The sequence below is a fragment of the Dufourea novaeangliae genome, unplaced genomic scaffold (assembly GCF_001272555.1).
Source record: "Dufourea novaeangliae isolate 0120121106 unplaced genomic scaffold, ASM127255v1 scaffold248, whole genome shotgun sequence".
NCBI classification, from domain to species: Eukaryota; Metazoa; Arthropoda; class Insecta; order Hymenoptera; family Halictidae; genus Dufourea; species Dufourea novaeangliae.
This window is the reverse complement of record NW_015374156.1, coordinates 3,285,163-3,305,171: the sequence shown is the minus strand read 5'-3', so window position 1 is coordinate 3,305,171 and position 20,009 is coordinate 3,285,163. Positions and strand designations below refer to the sequence as shown.

General features: G+C 38.0%; 1 protein-coding gene across 2 annotated transcripts in view; it reads left to right on the top strand.

The window, feature by feature from the left end:
• Window positions 1-1,111: 1,111 nt before the first annotated feature.
• LOC107191909 (serum response factor homolog) overlaps window positions 1,112-20,009 on the top strand; it is a 30,411-nt gene continuing 11,513 nt past the window's right edge. For both annotated transcript variants that reach the window (XM_015581054.1, XM_015581055.1), the window contains exons 1-2: window positions 1,112-1,716; window positions 9,572-9,823. In XM_015581054.1, coding sequence (XP_015436540.1) covers window positions 1,240-1,716; window positions 9,572-9,823 — 729 coding nt within the window. In that variant the 5' untranslated portion in view covers window positions 1,112-1,239. The remainder of the gene's footprint in view (window positions 1,717-9,571; window positions 9,824-20,009) is intronic.

Sequence of the window (20,009 nt, the reverse complement as noted above, 5' to 3'; positions counted from 1 at the left end):
TCACATATATTGAATATAATTCTTAGTCCCTTATTTTTATATAGGTTACTGTGACAATATGTTACTATATAAGAATAATTATATTCGATTTACATAAATCATCGTTGTTTATGATTATCAGGTTTGTATGCAAAAAGAGGAAGCAATGTGGGAATACTTAATATACATGTACAGAAAGAAATTTGAATCCCTTGGTAGAAATCACTATGTTTGAATCCGTAAAACTCTCAGTTTTATTTCACCCAAACTACAGTAATTTCTGTATACACTCGGTTACAAATATTAAACGTGATTCGTGTCAAGACTATGCGGTCTACGCTGTAAATTTCATCGGAGCATTCACCGTAATATATAGTATCATCTTAATGTTTCGATTTAAACGTAAACGATATGCTGTTGCGGAGGGATGATTAGTTCTTCACGTGTTGCTAGTACACGTTGACTCTTATTATTATTCTGACAGTATTTCGCAGCCTGAAAGAAACGCGGCACAATCGGTCGAACTAAACGTAAATAAAGATTGATAAAACCACGAAAGCTGGGAGATCCGACAAGAAACAGCGGCCCTACACAGAGAGCCGCTTATCAGCTTTATGTTTAGTAAGCACGTAGAAATAGGAAGGACATACCGGTAAAAGAGAGGAGGGGGAGGAGAGGCGTGCAGGAAGCGCTACTGTCAGTTGGATTGGTGTTTTGTCGCGGCGCGCCGAGTGATCATTTGAAAAGGAAGGACCACCTCTGTTCACCATATTTGGCAAACTTTCCCTAATATGGTAACGTCTACTTCTAAATATGGCAGCCGGGGACGCCCTCTCGTCGATTCTTGTACAACTCCGCGCGAACTTTCCGTGTCGAATTTTATATAATCGGAGACCCGCCCGAGGTATTCGTCAGCGGATCGAGGACCTTCGTGATTCACTTGATTTTTCCATAAAAGAATTTTTCGAAATCTTCATCGACGAAGGCCTGTCTCGAATGGGAGGACTAGTTTTTAACCGCGTTGTTGGACGTTGGTGGGGGTAGAAGCTGCGCAGGAACGCACGCAGGCACCGCGCTAGCACGTAGGTCAAGTTACGATACTCAGCGCGCATTCAGTTCGCGGGGAGCGCTCGTGCAGTGCGCGTTGTTGTCCCGTGTTCCTCTAGATGGTTGATCACGTGGGAGACATTGCGCCGACTTTTCGCGATTCCGTGGCGGAGAAGGGCCGAGGGAAAGGGAATAAATGTGTGCGAGTCCGTAATGGACAACCCTAGCGGCGGAAGAGATAGTCGGTACGCAAGTCTTGGGTACAGCATGGGGATGATAGGCAGCGACGCTGGCTCCGAAATGTACGGCCGACCGTCCACCTCCCAGCTTACAACTTCTCAAATAAGCCGCGGTGGCGCCACCATGATGGCCGTGGCGGCTGCTGCAGGCGGACCGAACGCCGGCGTGGGACCTGTACAGAGGGGTATCAAGAGGACCACTTCGGACGTCTGTTACGATGACAGTAATGCACGGCAGGCGCTTTCCCAACAGCAGGGGATGGGGATGTCCGGGGAGTGTGTGCCCGACAATTTGGAGGAATCCTTTACCAGTTTGGGTCAACCGAAAAAGTCACCCCCATCGAATGGCAAGAAGACCAAGGGACGGGTCAAGATTAAAATGGAGTACATCGACAATAAGCTCCGGAGGTATACCACCTTCTCCAAAAGGAAAACCGGAATCATGAAGAAGGTTTGTATTGGGCAAACCTGTTGACCTATATTCATATAAAGAATGCAGAGAGTGTTGAACGACGGCGGCACCGACGATCAATCGTTGTGATCGATTCCGTGTGATCGTAAAGTGTCTTCACGCAGCCGAATCGTGTTGCAGTGTGTTCGAATTTACATACGATAGAATCGAAAAGCCGGTTTCCAAATGTGATTATATATATATATATATATATATATATATAGTAGGTTGGTGCGCTCGAAACGTCACGGTTTTTCCCAGATGAAACTTTCATGGCATGTCATATTTTTAAAAGTCGTGTATTTAATTGATGTAGGTGTCGGTGTGACATGTTGCTCTTTCGTCGTTTCAATTGGATAAAAATAAAAAGTTCTCGGGACCTAAAATTTTTCAAATACTATTTAGACTTGTTCATCATGAAAAAGTGTTTAAAGTGAAGCTTTGGGACTAGGAGGGATGTAGTAATACTTCGATACTAAGTCTTGTGCTACGATCTTATTAAGATCGGTTTACAAGTGCTTATCTTCAAATCTTTTGTAATATACTACCACGAGTATTATTGTCGTTCCGTTCGAACGTAAATTTAAACAAGTTGCCACGCGTAGAAATCCTGTGTATGACCACCAAACGGTAACCATTATCCTTCGCGTTCTGTCCGTTCTTCTTTATCCAATCATCGTCCTGACTGTTTCCAATTGTTGATAAGGTACATTTACATCGTAAGCGAAGAATCAGCTATCTACACTCGCTTAATATTTCGAATGTAGATTTTCACGATAGACGGATAAATAAGAAATAATAACACTTAATTATTATCTAAGCAGAACATAGTTATCAATAATCAATTAAGATCGTATTTAATGGTTATCACACGATGACAGTTGGTCGATTAAATCGCAACTCATCTATGTACATAATAGTTTTTCACGAAGTTCTTTCTAGTAGATCTGAATATTGATAACCAACTTTTACAGCAGAATATTGTTAAGAACTATAACGATACCTTGTTATTGTTTAAGTAAACACCATCTAAAGTTTATCAATTTGTACTTGAACTATATTAATAAATAACAATAAATTCCAGAGAACACTCAGGTTTCCTAAGAAGTACCACCAGAGGGCCACTAGCATAAATCCCTATCAAACGGGTATTAAATTTTTTAAGCAATTGTTAACGATAAATTTCAAATTGTGTATAAATATGTCCTTTTATTGTCGGTTTGCGTGGAGCGTAGGCGGATAAACGATTACTTTTCTCTAATACAGTATTATTGAAATCGATAATAAATAAAATCTTCAGTATTTCGATTATAAACTTAATATAGTCCAATTCAAATACCAAACTGAAAGTCTCTCTTAATTATTGTTACACGCTTAAGAAATACCAACAGTCGTTTTATACGAACGTTGGGAGAATTGAAATTTCAAAAGTTGAAAAACGAAAAGTATAACTTCTGTATGTCATTATTGGATAACGAATTGAATTATATGACAGAAATTAAAAAGTGTGATGCACAACAACCTAAACGGAAGGGAAGAGTCGCGTGTACGAAGATTGCGCGCGGTGAACGCGTGCCAATGACTTCTGCGAGCGCGCAATTTATGAGTGGCAACTGTGACTTCGCAGGCCACTAACTTCTTCGTGTATTTTCGATGAAAATACACCGAGGAAAACCAAGTGGTACGCTGGAAATCATGACGAATATGTGGTACAAATATTGATGATTACGACACGGTTATGTTTCCTATAAATTCTGCCAACATTTTAGAGATAAGTAGCATCGTCAGCTACAGTCGACTATAATTGATCCAATTAAAGTCAAATATATCATTGATCATAGTCGTCAAGGCTCCAATTAGTATTGAGTGATATTCTTCGTTATAATCGTCGAAAGATAAATTAGAAAGCTTAATATTGTTGATTATAGTCATCAAGAATCCATCTAGAATTAGGAGGTTTTCCTAGTGTGATGGCCTGATAGGAAGGCGATTTTTAAGAATCTTTTAAGAAGAAAACTAAATCGTATTTATTCTTAATTAGAATCCATACATCCTTATTTGTACATCTAATTTAATATTTAGAGAATATTTAAAAAATTTGTTTAATTCAAAATCTAACTGCAGGTCCGGACATATCGGCCAATAACCAGAGCGCTTAAAAAATAGCGTATCCATGGCCACCACGATTGCAGCTGTTGCTGTTGGCTGAATTGAAAAATTCAAGAAGATTTTTAATCTATATTTGTGTAGCCATCGTTTGACCTACGGAGACCAAGAAATATCGGTAAATAACAAAATGGCGACAGTTTAAAGAAAAAATCCTGATTTCTGCGAAAAATTGTAGTTTTTTCAGTGCCAAACTTTTATTTTTGCAAATATTAACTTGGCCGTAAGTCAAACGAAAGTACGGCATCCTACAAATATATCCTACTGACCACAAGGAGATTGGTCCATGAGTTGTTTTAGGAATCGTGGTCGCCAGCTTTAAAAATGCAGTTTCGGGAAAAACGCGTTTAATGTTTTAGGTACTGTTTTAGGGTGTATAAAGAAACGTTAGTTATACTTGACAATTAATCACTATTCCAGGACCATAAAGGACACCTTCTTCCTCTGGGATATTGTATATGTTTCGGAGCAAAGTTCCACAGAAAGCCTATAGTTATAGTTTTGGTTGCTATTTTGTAAATGTATCTCAAATCAATTTTCAAATGTTAAATCGTCAGAAATAGGTTTTATTATTTCTTAAGCTAGCGGAAGAAGTGGTGGGTCGTGTTAAAACTGTTTCAATGCTTGTTTTCCTTCAGCTTCAGCACGATGATACGCACATCACACTAGTTGCCCGCTCGCTCTGCCTCAAGGCCTATAACTTCGGTAGTTTTTCGACTAAATCCAGGTTGGGAGTCCTCAAAGTTCCTTTGAAAAAAAGCTACGAATATAAAATCGATTTTTTCAAGACTTCATTTAAGCTTGATATTTTGGATACCTAAGTCTGATTTGTAATTGTGGACAATAGTCTTCAATACTCCTAGAACCGGGAAAAAATCTGAAGCTGGGTAATAGTGTACACTTCGGTCGGCGTTTCTGATTTCCTTTAAACTTTAATATGTTGAAAGGGGCTCTTTTAAAAGGCAAAATATCATTTTAAAAAATGTCACAAACAATTATAAGTACCTTTAATTACCAAGTATATATAATCATTACAGTCTGTTTTTTTTATTAAACTAGCTCTAACCAACTCTGATTACTACTAATGCTTTGAAAATAAACAATTAAACCTCTTTTTTTACTGTTTAAAGCTTACGTTCTTTCACGGTAATCTGCAATTATAGTGACGGTTAGATTAGGTTTCGGTTGCAAATTTAACTTGAAATTAAAGGTATTTATAATTGTTTGCGACATTTTTAAAAATGATATTTTGCCTTTCTAAAAAGCCCCTTTCAACATATTGAAGTTTGAAGAAAATCGGAGATGCCGATCGAATTGTACACTATTACCTAAAGCTGTTTATCATTTATTATAGTCTCTAAGAATCCATTAAGGATCGATTGGTATCGTATTGGTCGTCGACTACAGGCACGATTTCATTTAGGGTCGAATAATATCGTTGACTAAAGTAGTCGAGAATGTATCGAAAGAATTTTAATGAAAGATCTATCCAAGTAGTATCGTCTATTATAGTGAAAAGAAATTAACACGGAGTGAATGATGATCAGTGAATGCAGTCTTAAAATGCACACAGTGTTGCTGACTGTAATTTCTAAACATGTATCTGCTGAGTAACACTTGTCGGACTTAGTAATCAAGTATTTAGCGAGGGTTGGGGTCTATCGTGGTTTATAATTACCAACTGTTCACCTGAGGCGAGTAGGTTCTCTATTACAGTCGCCAAGCAGTTACATAGGATCGAGAAGTTTATAAATGACTTCATAAATACTCTTGAAAGTAGAAGCTTCTGAAGGGTACACAAGTCGTTCGAAAATTGCTCTTATGTATTCAGTAGTGCTATGAAAAGTATTTCTGCTTGTGAAGACTGATTTCATCTGAAATTGAAAACTACCAAATCATAGTTACAAATATTCATCTGAAACTCTTTTCAATTATTCTATGTAAGATTTCAAAAATCAACACTTTTGTAAATCGTATGTTACCGATTGTTGTTGCAGATAACACGAAAAGTGATTCCGTCCGATTATTCGCAAGAGAATCTTTTTAAAAAAATAATGAAGAATCATGTACAGTTTAAAATAATTTCAATTTTATTTATTAAGTTTAATGTCCATTGTGTTTTTTTTACGTTCACACTAACCAGAAAAGTACTGCTTATTGTTTTAATTCAATCAACAAAAGCTGCATATTCGTAATGCAGGATTAGACGTTCGAAAATGTGACCTTTTTCGTTTTGAAAATAGATCTTTCATTTTTAAACTGCGGTTTTCATCGTGTTGCAGATGTTTATTTGATCCGGTACGTGTAACGCGGCTAAATCCGTAGAAGAACCTAAAGCAAATTGCATCTTTCATACGAATTTAGAAAACCAAAGATAGATTGTTCCCCTTTTCTAAAGACGGATCCTCTATAATTAGCCGTGTTTTGACACGAAACTGACATAATTGCCGAACAACGCCAGTGGGGAAAAAAACCGAATATTATCATTAAAAACGAAATAAACATCGTATAAAACAAATATACACTATACGCAAATATTCGTATCGGGCATTCGCGTTCAAATAATTATGTCCAATAATGGATATTAATAGTAAAAATGTATACAACGAAATCATAAAAATTTAAACTCTGTCGAAGAAAACACACAAGAATTGAAATTACATATCCAAGTGTGCAATTCAACTTTCCTCTAGCATTTGACTCTCGTTGTCTCGCTTTTTCCGTCGGTAAATTTTGAAAAATATTTTATCACCTTAGAAAACAATATTTACAATGTGGTATCGAATATGCAAACGAACCTTAAACGTTAAAGTATCGATCTTGAAATCTCGAAAGATCCATTTTCCTAGGAAGTTTCGCGCACGAAATTCCCCTAGGCGTGTTGCCGCGATTCAAGGATCGAGATAACGATTTTTATGACGTTTCATAATGTTTATTCATCTTTCGTGTCACGGATGCGTTGTTACCCACCGTGCGGTGCAGCTGGTTTCTTGTTAACGAGTTGAACAACATAGGCTCTAATTGAATATACAATGTATTTTCATATAAATGACTGCAAAAACTACGAATTCCATCCATATAGGGCGTACTCATGTAGACTGTTTGAACAGACCTTGATAATTGTCTCTTCTGTCATTAAAGTGTACGATCTCGAGAACGAAAAATGCAAACGCAGTTGTTTTCCTCTTCTCTACCCCGCGCTAGAGCGATTCCGAATTAATTATAATATCAAAATGGCGGCGTCGATGGCTGCGCAGGCGGTAACGGATTTGCATAAATCCGCTCTATAAAGACCGGAATAAATCAGGTGTTCCTAATACACGTTAAACGGTTTGTCAAGCAGTGCACTTTCGTTCTTCAAGGATCTAACTTTCCGCTTACGTTTCAGTAATAAGGACTTCTTTTTTTTTTTTTGTCCCCAAGGAAATAATTTTCAGAAATGATTCGAAATGTTTCTGTAATATTTTCGTTGTACGACCGTAAAATTCAACATCGGTTCATATTGTTTCGTTGCATTTCATAACGCACTTAAGTATATTTCCATTATTTTTTTGGTTCTCATCCTTTAAACGGTAAAATAAAAAGTAACACAAAAGTCACGAAGAATTTAGTAATCGTACCGATACCTTTGTACAAATTCGGTGCTGTAATTTAATTCTGTTTCATTTGTTTTTCGAGACGTGCAATCGAAGCTCTGAATTTTTAGAGAATATGGAACATGTTAGATCGAGTCAGTTGTAGAACTTGAAAATGTCAAAGAAATTTCGTAATTTTCTTAATATGCTTCGTAAATTTAAGGTACATTGTCAAGCTCCAAGATTAAATGTTTAGAAATTTCACCTGTCTGATTTATCACAGTAGGTAAATTTCAAAAGATTTCATTCTTGAAGGTATACTAGTTTTTGATATAATTATTTATGTTAAATGCCCAAAATTTTTAGGTTTTGTGTAAATTGAGAAGGACTAACTGGAGATTAGACTGCAGTCCTAAGAGCTTGTTTACAAGGAGCTTGCCGCCCAGACCTCTGTGTATTTATGTGATCCACTTCGCATGAATCTCCTTATATCATTAGAGTTTGTCTATATTTGTCTACACCCTCTCATCACAGTATCAAATTTCAAGGCTTCTGTTTGCACTTTCAACAAGAGTTCCCTTTATATGCTCTTCTATTATTTTAGTTCCCTTGTCGATCCTAGATATATTTTTACAATTTTTTAGCTCCTTCGAATGTGCTGTTCGGTTTTTCTCTTTTTTTTTTTGTTTTTATAGTATATTGTCTGGTAATTTTTTTTTAATTTTTCAAAATCGACATTATTATCGTTACATTGTAGTAGCAAGTTAATTGTCGTTACTTTTTCAGTAGAAATTCGCAGTTACTTCTCTGTTCGCCATTTTTTTAAACTATTTGAATGATGGCGAAGTGCGTGGAAGTATCTGCGTTACATCTCTCGAAATGTTCGGATGTAGAAAACTCTTGACTTACGGGTGTAAATTCAACTTGTGAAAAGAAACACGGAGGTTTTAGGAAACGTAAACCTTTTATTCGATATTTTTTTAAGTGAAAAGGATAAAATCAATGTCTGAGGTCGGTTCTTTTTCAGTAAATACAAAGAGCTGTCGATAATAATTGTTTGGAAACACTACAATAACTTAGGGTAAATCTCTATCGAGATTTACTCTATAACAAAATAGATGCGCCTAGAGATGTTATAATAACTTATATTGCTTTCTCAAAGTGTCAATTACTCGACAGTAAATGTACTTATACGAATCAAGAGATTGAACGTACTGAAGTAGTTTATAGAGTTAAGTTTACTGAACTATCTTTACGTCCTAGCACAATTTTTATTAATAAAGTATGTTTATGATTTATGGCTTGCTTACTTAGAACATAGAATATAAGTGTAGCAAAGACGTGAAAATAATAATAACGGCAAAAATAATGATTAAAATCATATGGACGAATTACGTAGATTTAGATTTTGGATTGAAAAAGATAAACTTAGCAGCTATGTAACAATTATTTATCACTTTTTCATTTATTACCATTGAATTTCTCAAAGAAATTGTACCTTAACAAACATGTTACGAGTTCTATTTCCTTTTATTCTCTTTAAGTTATCTCTCAAATTTCCCGTACATTTTGTCACTACAGAGGGGACTTTGATTGCAGTAGTAGCAATATTTATTAATTTCAGCCAGAAGGCCAAGAAATGAGCTTGGTTTACAATATTATCTCATTCGCTTATTCTACATTCTTTTCATCCGAATAAATCCTAATATCGAATAATTTGAATTTGAAGATCACCCCCCTAAAATTACAGGATATACACCTAACCCTAATAATCTTAATAAAAACAAGATTCCTAACTCCATAAAATATAAATTAATATAAAAACGAATTAAAACTCATATTATCAATGATAAAACCAAAATTATTATTGCCATATAATGACAATAATAAAATCTTAACTCATCAACTAAAAAATATTTCTTTACTTTCTAATTTAAATAACATCTCTAAAAGGTTGTAAATAACCTAAAATTTTTCGTTCCAATAAAGTTAGAAAAAAAGACCGAACTTATAACTGTAATTAATAATAAAATACAAAATAAAACATTAAATATAATCATTATCCTAGTGGCAGGACCGTTCCACGATTAATAATCGCGACCCCTTGCTTCCAGGCGTACGAGCTGTCCACGTTGACGGGGACGCAGGTGATGTTGCTGGTGGCCAGCGAGACCGGTCACGTGTACACGTTCGCGACGCGCAAGCTCCAACCGATGATCACCAGCGAGGCCGGCAAAGCGTTGATCCAGACCTGTCTGAACAGCCCGGACCCGCCGGCGTCCGGTTCGTCCGGCGATCAGAGGATGTCCGCGACCGGGTTCGAGGAGACCGAACTGACCTACAACATAGCCGACGACGAGCAGAAAGTAAGGCAACTGGTGTATGGCTCGCCGCACGGTGGCTCGCTGCACGGCGGTTATCCAGGTGGCGGACCGACCGGAGGCCCGCCAGGCCATCCGCCACCGCCGCCGCCGGGTTCGCAGCACGCGCCACCCTCGCACGCGCAGCACGCGCACCTGATTGCGCATGCACACGCGGCCTCGCCGAGCTCGCACCTTGTACCGTGCTCGAGTCCCGGCCCGATGCTGGCCGGCGGACCCTATCAGCAGTCCTGTCCCTCGCCGCTACCGCCCCATCACACCGCCTATCATCCACACATGTCGCACTCGCATCCCCAACGGTAGTACTATCCCCCCAATATAGATGAACGGTTCACCAATATCCATTCCCAACGGTAGTACTGCCCCCTATAGCTGAAAGGGCGCTATGATTGTTCTAGGATCCAAATCCAAATGGTTCACCGATATCCAGACCCAACGGTAGTACTACCCTCTATAGATGAAAGGGCGCTATGCTTGTCCTAGGATCCAAATCCAAATGGTTCACCGATATCCGGATCCAAACGGTAGTACTACCCTTATTTTGTTGAACTGGCTCTATGCTTGTCCTACAATCCAAATCCAAATGGTTCACCGATATCCGGACCCAAGCGGTAGTACTACACCTATTTTGTTGAACTGGCCCTATGCTTGTCCTACGATCCAAATCAAAATGGTTTACCGATATCTAAACCCAGCGGTAGTACTACCCCTATAGCTGAACGGTCACTATAATTGTCCTACGATCCACATCCGAATGGTTCACCAATATCTAGCCATTCCCAACGGTAGTACTACCCCCTATATAGCTTAACGGGTGCTAATGCTTGTCCTATGGATCCGAATCCAAACGGTTCACTGATGTACGTTCTCAACGGTAGTGCTATCACCGACAAGGTATAGGAGTAGACTTGGCGGCCCATCTAATCGATAGTACTGACACCTTAAAAAATCTGTGATCTTAGTGACCACTACGTTTCGAGAACGGTGAATGTACGTTATGAAAACGGTAGGTAGTGACACTAAAAAAATGGGCCGTGAAAATACATTAGATGTTAGGTCTACTCCTCTACAGTATATCCTCGATGAGTCTTGGAAGACTCCTCGGCACTGAACATTAAATATTTTATAAATTGATGGAGACATGCGGCTGGAATAAATATCATTAACTTCAGAATTTCAAGCCCTATCACTGTGCTAAACTTCATTAAAAAGTCAGTGTTACACCTGGAGGCCTCTCCTTGTCAGTGTCGAGGAGCTTTCGAACACTCATGGAGGATTCACTGTACCTTGTCAGTGATACTACCCCTATATAGCTGAACGGACGCTATGCTTGTCCTACGATCCAAATCGAAACGCTTCATCCATCTTCTCGATGATCGATCAGGGGGAATAATGTATTGAAATACGTCTCTAGATATCTACGTATTGGAGATACCTGATTACTGCAGGTGGTCCTGCTCTTGACACTGTCACCGACACGGGTTGCTTGGGGAATATTATGTTTGCTATCGCTCGTCGATGACTCTGGGAGTAGAATTGTTGAGCCATCAGGGACGGCGTCTGTGCACCTTATAGATTCCTAGCAGCCAAAGTCCGTGCATTGTACACCTGTGCGGTTAGTTGAATGGACTATTAACCCATTTGCATCATTTCAAACAAATCAAAAATAGGCCCTTAACACGAAATTTTGTTTTAAATAAATTTAATTACAAATATCTCAGAGAATATAAAAAACTTTATATTTCATCGATTTGAGCTGGCTAAACTAATTCTTTAGTATAGTGTGATGCGCGTACATATATGCTTCCGTGATAGTGACCAGGAAAATTGCGCGTATACGCTAATGATGCAAATGGATTAAATTTAATATGCAGTACCGCTCAGAATAATTCGAACAATATGACTTTTGAGGTTTATGATAATGTTTAGACTCAGGTATACCTATATACCTTTATGACCCTTAGCCGAGGGTACGTATTATTTAGGCAACAGGGCCTACGGTTTTTGTCAATTGCTTGTCGTAAATCCATAATAAAACAGGAATATTCATGTGCCACTAATAGACCGTCCTTTGACTAGTACGAACAGTTTGTGTTTTTTCGGTAATTTCGTACTCGCTAACCATAATATATCAGAGAAAATATTTTCTATTTTTATGTCTCCACCGTGAGTCTTATAAACACGAAATTCACCTTTTTCTTAATCAGTTCTTGTTCGTCCCTTGGCGAGACAAGTATCGCTCTAACGTACTGAAAATGCTAAGAGTTATAGAGATTTCAATTGAAAAATATTCTGCAGTGTGTGTTCTTCGTGGTGAAAGCTATTCGGTGTATATTGAAAATAAGTTGAAAATACCGAAGAGTAGTGTGTGGAATATTATCAAGAAGAAAGAAACCATCGGTAGTGTAATGTACAGAAAGTTTTCTGTGTTTTATTAAACCGATCCAGTCGTTCGAATACTTTTGAGTGGTACTGTAACTATAAAAAATATCTAAAAATTTGAACCATTAATAGATTATAATAACGTATGTGACGCCGCGTACTGTTTGGAATAAACGAGAGACTTGCGTCGTCTCTGAGGGGTCAAAGAGGTGTCTCTGGAGAACGCCTGGCAACCCGTGTCGAACCTCTAACGGTGTCGCGACGGGTTTTGAACGGGGACTTTAGAAACGGGTAGATTGCCCTCGGTGAATTCGTTTGATTGAACCAATGATATCGAAGGGATCGATTGGTTCAGCGATGTTATCAAAAAGAAAAGTGAAGAATCATTAACCTCTCAGCGCCATGGACCCATATATGAGTTTCGAAACATTGTTCGCCACGTGCTGTGAATCCACTTACGTGTCACGTGCAATCATTCCATGCAACCAAAAGTGAAAACTTATTTAGCCAAGTGCACGTTTTATCGCAATAAGTAAGTTCTAGAATGCGGATATTTATACAAAATAATGTTTTACACCATAATTTACACAGGCAGAATTAAAAACAAAGACTTTTTAACCCTTGTGTGGACAACCAAAATATTCTCGGTTATTTAGCAATCGGAAGACCACTATTCCGACAGATTACATGAATATAGATAATTTTACTTTCATACTTTGCCGAAACTCTTAGTTTTCCCTTCCTATAATATACCGAGTGCTGTTTTAGACAAGAAAATAAGAAACTGTGAAAAGAAATTTAGAACTGGATACCCAGTTGTCTAGACAAGAGTTAATCCTCCTAGGGGGTTTATTGCATTAAGAATAAAATGAAAAATATATTAAACCTGATAGAAGTTTTGTCTTCTATTACTTTTCACATGCCCCTTTATGCATTTATACCCTACAGGGGTTTGTAAAATACAATAAAGGACAAAACTTTCATAGAATCCAATAAGTTTTTTGGTTTATTCAAAACCGAATAACTTGAGAAAAGAAAGAAATTCTTACATTTGCTCTTTTCTGTATGAATTGTTTTAGAAAATATAATTTTGCATAAAAATCCGCAGTCTACTTCTAATACAGGACATCTTAGCGCTGAGAGGGTTTTGATTCGTGGTCTTTTTTCTCTGGTCGTATCGGTTCGATTTTTAGGGGATGTCCGACGGACGTGTTTCAGCGTCCGTGTAATTCCGTCCAAAACGCGGAGGGAGGGTCTTCGAACGCGTTAATTTTGTGAACGGTGCTATAGTTGGTGTTGTTACTTTGTCGACGAATCACAGTCGGGGATCAGAATTTCGAGATGTCTCGATATCGGGAACGTGTCGTTCTTGCGGGCGTAAAACCGTGTCTTCGCGCTGACTGAATAACGAATCAGCGCGGAGGAAGTTCCGGGCGACATCCGACTTTCTTTTCCGGACGACGAGTGTATCGAAATTCTCGATGAGGCGCCGTGCATCCGGTCATTGATGAAAATACGGTTATTTTGTTTGACGATTTACAGTGGCAACGTTCCGCCAGGACTCGTAATTAATATGCCTGTCGGTCACCCCGCATTAACGTTTAATTCGAAGCGATCGTGGAACTGAATTAAGCATAAACTTCCTTTGTGAGTCTCGAAATATTTAATATTTATTAAAATTCGTTCGGGTAGAATCGCTATCGAGAATATATCAGAGTTGTTTTTAACACTGGAACTACCGACAATAAACGTGTATCTTGTACGTCTGTTACATTGATAAACGTGACAAACTTTTGAAAATGGGGTAAACGCATCAATGATTGAAGAGAAGAGAGTTTGGAATTATTACAGTCGAATTTTAAATGGTAATAGTATTAACAAATATTTGGCATATTAAAGTTAGATTTTTTGATATGTATATCTTGTTATAACGTATAGATTTTGATCCGAGAAAATTGAAACAGATACCACATAATTATTAAAAAGATACGTGTAAAAGATTTTTTTTACATCTTTTATCATGGATACAAGTAGTTCAGTTTTCTGTAGTAAAAAAATATATATTAAATTATTAGGATTATACATTAAATATACATTTTGTTTACCACAAGTCGTAATTTTATTCGACTGTTAATGGGTTAATTAAATTAAAAAGAAAAAATACATATTTCACCAGTGAATGAACATTAACCAGTGCCGCGAAAATTGAATATGAAACAAGTAATTGAAAAAACTCAATATTTAATCATTTGCTCATTTTAATAACTGAATTTACTCGTTTCTACATACAATTCGCCCTATACAAATTTATAAAGTAACTAATTTCTTCATTTTGATATTGCAATAAAAGTTGTAAAAGATCTGTTAAAAGTGTATTGTTGTAACGTCTTAATCATCTGTTTTGGTGGTTCTAGTGTTAAAATTGAAGAAGCACGAAATTAATCCCGGACTAAATCAGATATTAATCAATTTCAGACATCAATCACAAATCCCAGTGTTCAAACGTTGATATTTATTAAAATTCAGTAACTTATTCGCAGAGATTAACGTTCTTCAGCCTCCGAGGAAAGGGATCGTTACTCATTTTTTTGACGGAACGTCGCGATCCACGGTTCTTTGTTCTCGGGACGGATTCCCTAGATCGGTTCGCCTTAAATTAATTCATTAAGTGACTTCGTGTTTGTTTACGCCGAGATATGCTATTAAAACGATGGTTCGGCACTGCTGGCTCGTTGGAACGAGTCCGGAGCAATTATCGTTTCTTTCGACGCGTGAAGGGTCTTCAGACACCTGTCATCCTTAGGATCGAAATCGAGAGTACTTGACGTAGCAGGCCTCGGTATATAATGCACGAGAAAAGTTATTCGTGTCTCGTAAAGTGTATTTTTCGGATAGACCTGGACTCCGACGATATCACGATGATCGATAACACTGTTCAACATGTCCCAAAATGATGAAAATTAACCTAGTTTTTGGGTTAATTAAAAGTTGTTGACCACAATCTTGGTTTTAATGTTTCCTCTACACGTCACGAAATCTAACTTTTTATTCTATCGTATTCGTCATGATAAGAAGTAGAAATGGAATGCAATAAACATACGCATCCGTCAGATTTATCCAGCAGATTTTCAAATTCAATTAGTTCAAAAACGAAGCCTGGAACGAAAAAATGTTATTTTTCTTGTTAGCACGTAGAATCACGATCTGGCCGGGTTTTACCACGATTTTGTGAACATCCTGTATAATACATGTTTTTAAAAGTTCCACATTTACAATTAAATTAAAAAAAATCCTTACGTACAGGGTCAAAAATGAGATCACTATTGTATTCAGCAATACAAAATAAAGTAAATGGAATTAGTTTTCACTTCATCGTTTTCGAATTTTCACAAATTTTCGTTGAACAGTGTTTTCAATGAAAGCTGATCGGAGCGCGGCTGAACGTATAATGCTCCGTTTACAACGTATAAATCTAGTCCAGTCGACGCGTATTCTAATGTGTACGATATTTACATCGAAGGTACTGATCAACGGGGAGGTTCGACGAAGACGATCGATGGATTATTTTAAACGAGATTACTGCTTTTAACGCGTCCCGGTGCTGCTTGGATCTTTGACGATCCGAAGTATGCATTAAAAGCAAAACTTCGAGTACTTAAATGCTTAATAGAATTTTCTTGATCGTTTCTTGAATCACCACCTGGAAACTCTAATCTTCAGGTGTCACGGAATTTAATAAGAAATTTATGAAACTCTTTTGACCTACTCATTCGTTTCAAATAGAGTAATGAAAGATTTATTAGAAGTTATATTTTTATAAAAGTTTAAACAATTTTTATGAAGTTGAAACAATTTTTATAAAGTTTCAACTATAAGCACGTTCGTTTCACAATTTAACGAACACGATGGAAATCGTTGAGAACGATCGATCGATCAATTCCGTGGGAAATGAACGGTGAAGTTCGAGGGATAACGGCTGGATCTATACGTTCATCGAAGTCCAAAGACTTTTTCTACGAGATATTGTAGGGGGGGTGACGTGTGCCCGTTCGAGTCGCGGTTCTTCACGAAATATGGTGACACGTATCAATGAGAATTCGGTTGGTTGAACGTGGACAGAGATGGGACGGTTCATAATTATAGGTTAGGGTTGTAAATCATGTGATGAATTACTCGAGGAACCCGTGAATTTTATGTTCGTCCGTGTGTCCTGTCGGTTTTTTTTCTTGTTTTACTCGACACGTATTTATAATACTTTACGACGATAGATTCTCTCTTATTTATTTAAAGACCTTGTAAATAGTACCGTCTAAGTTGATCGATCGACACCGAGCAACGATACTTAAAGGGAGCCGAGGCGAACTGAATCAGAGATTCTTTATTTTGCAAAATATTAATCAGTATTTCGAAGGCAAAATTATATAGTAGACTTTTTTCCAATTGCAAACGACATTTAAAAAACATTCATGCACCGAAGAGATGAAATTTAAGCATGATTGATACGAACATTCTTTGAAATTCAAAATGTGTCTGCAATATTAATCGAATAACGAATAATTCGTGAGGATGATATACACAATTACTGTTCAATAAATAAAATAACGTTTGTTGAATGAAAATTCAATCAAAGTTACGATGAATCAGCGAGTAAATGTTTATTCGTTATTCGATATTGTTGTTTGCTACACAAAGTACACATTCAGTGAAAGCAGTGCAATATTAAAGGATGATTCATAGATTTTAGTGTAAGATCACTCTGCTCACGTATGCAGACTGACACGTCGGTCAAAATAATTACAGCATCATTTGAGGCGTTCATTTGCTAAAGTGATAAACCCCACAAAAGTATAAGAATATAAAACCTTAAACCAATTAAATGCCTCGAAATCTGAAAAAAATTCAAAAATTGGAGTTAGTTACTTTGGTCTCTGAACAGCTAATTCATTAAAACAGTTTCCCTATTTCAATAGAATATCTTTAATCCTTTGCAATCCAAATTGCTGTCCGTCTTATCAATATTAAAAAATAATTTCTAACAAACTAAAAATAGGCGAACAGAGAGATCTGCTTGAGACAAGATTGCAGAAGGTTAAAGCTATCAATATAAATGAAAATTGCGTGGAAACATGATCCTCTAATTGATTTTGTACCCTCAAGACCACAATTTACAATCCAAGCAGTATTTCACCCCAATTAAAGAAGTCTATTAATCATTATCATAAAACTTCTAAATCGTCTGAATTATTGAGGATATTCGAAATACAATCTTTCCAAACTAATGCCGTTAAACGATCGAAGACGATCTCGTGTTCGCCTCAGCTCACCGGGGCCCACTCGATTGTATTTTTACGACGAAACGTCGTCTGGCTCGTGGGATTCACCGGGCCCGGAACACGACGGGAAAAATCGAAGCGTATCTCCCCTTTTTTCCTCCGTCCAATGATCCACACACGCTCACAAGGCATCCTTTTTTTTTTTTTTTAATACTCATGTCGTTCAGGTCGAGGCGCGTTCCGCCTTTCCCTCGGAGGACAAAAAAACCCGACGAAGAAAACGAGAAATCGTAGCGTACGTGGGTGCGAGTCCGAGCCAGTAATAGAGACCCGGCGGTGCACGCTTGGCATTGTTGCGCATTGAATGTATATGTATATATTAGGTGTACCAATAAGTAATCTATTATTTCGTTACAATAAAATAATAACACAGTTTGAATTTAGAAAACATCCTTCCACCATCTTTCCTTTGAAAACTGTGGTGAACCATTCAAGGATGAAAACAAATATTATAGGAATAGTCATAGGTTTTCGATTGCCTCGAAAATAAGTATTGAATCTGACAAAATGTTGTGGATTATCTATTTGTACACTTAATATATCGAATACATATATACATAGATCGTTGTGCATCCGTACAATTGTTCCGTAATGTGTTTGTACTGAAAGTGGCATGTGTAGTATTTGTTTGTTTTTTTTTCTTTTTCGTAGATTAAGTAGCTAGTATTTAAAATACCTTTTTTTTTTTAATTTAATTCCTAGGACCTCTTCATCTTCCCCCGTCGTTTCCCTTCATCCTTCCCGTTCCCTCGTAGAAAGAACTCGGCCCCCTTCACATTATGCATGCTCACGTGTGTGTGTGTATATGTGTTGTGTGTTGTTTGTTTGTTTGTTTTTTTTTATATATATAGCATAATACTGCAACGAAATCGAACAGGTATATATACGTAGGTAGTTAAATAAATAGATAGATGTTACGATGAAACAAAACGAAAAAAAAATGATAGAACAAAAAAGAGGAGACGTAAACCGCGCCAGAAAAGTAAGGGTGGCATCCGAGTCGTGATATTACAATTATAATCCTGAACGGTAATCACGAATGTACGGCTGGCGTGGCCCAAGTAGTATATGTATCACATCTGTAAATAGTTTACTGTACAATACTGTGATAATATTTATATTACACGTACGTATACATATTATCGTTCTTACATGGATACGGTACCAACGAATGTCTGCTCCGTTTTTTAACACGATTTTACGCTCAGGCACTAGGCCACACACTGGGTATATACCCCGAGGTGTGTCGGTTCGCGGACAGGTAGGTATGAGGAACCACCTGTTGTACGGCGTGAGGAGATACCGTTTCACTTCGAGATCCTTTCTTCGTTTCGACGAACGGTGTGAATAATGCACACCCGATAGATTCATTACTGATCCACATGTGCTGCGCCGTTTTCCGATAGAAACGAAATGGAATCCGCGCAATTAGGCAACAATTCCCGACGCGAAACGATTAAACGTGAGGATCGAGGAGAACCGGGTTCGCCTCGACGAAGCTATCAAGTCGGTTAACTCGCTGGCTAATCGAAGGAATAGAGGTATACTAGACGAATTCCGCTCGTGAACGATATTCCATTTAGGCCGAACACGAAATCGAAAGAGTCTTCTCCACCCGTTGTTTTAATGTATAAGCGACGTCGCGATCTAGATGGATCTACGTGGAACCTTTTTTTCTTTTCGAAGGAATTCCTTTCCTGCCCCCAGGAAGGTGAGATTTAGATATTTGTGACATATCGAGCTAGAATCGTGCGCTTGTAATTTTCACCTAGCGACAGAACCTGTAAATATATAACGTTCTTCACGTTGCAACGGAACAACGTCTGTTGTTACAGTAAGGAAGGAGGAGAGTAGCCTGTTAAGATTTTCGATTAAATGGACACGTAACCGTGCGATCGTCAATTGTAACGAATATTATATTCCACTCCGCTAAGACGCGCACCGATCAACGATTATTATTCCGCTTCGACGTTTCATCATTTTCAGCGTGACTCGCAAAGGTAGGTTCTTCAGTTTCTCTCGATCGGCACACCGCAAACGGAATCCTTTCTTCCCGCGCTTCTCGGCTCATCTTCACCTCTCTAACAAACTTAACCCTTTCGAAGACCTAAGCAACGAACGCTCCTAACCTCAGCGATCTCACTTGAAATAAAACTGCATCTCCGCTGCAGCAACCCCTTCGTGGATCGAAGGGTACGAAACTAGCGTCTTGGCGGCTTGCCAAGCGTTCCAATCGAAGAGGATACTTTCCCGCCGGCGTGGTGAGCTTAAAACGGCCATATTCATGGCTATATATTATCAATGCAGCTAAGTTAGGGTGTCAGGAACGATTGTACTAATCCCTGATGATGGAAATATCTCGAAAGACAGGCTCTTGGTCAGAGGGACGCGTCTGAAAGCTCTTTTTCCGCTGCTAGTGGTTTCAACCCTCCGAACAGGGGGTGGGGGGGGGGGTT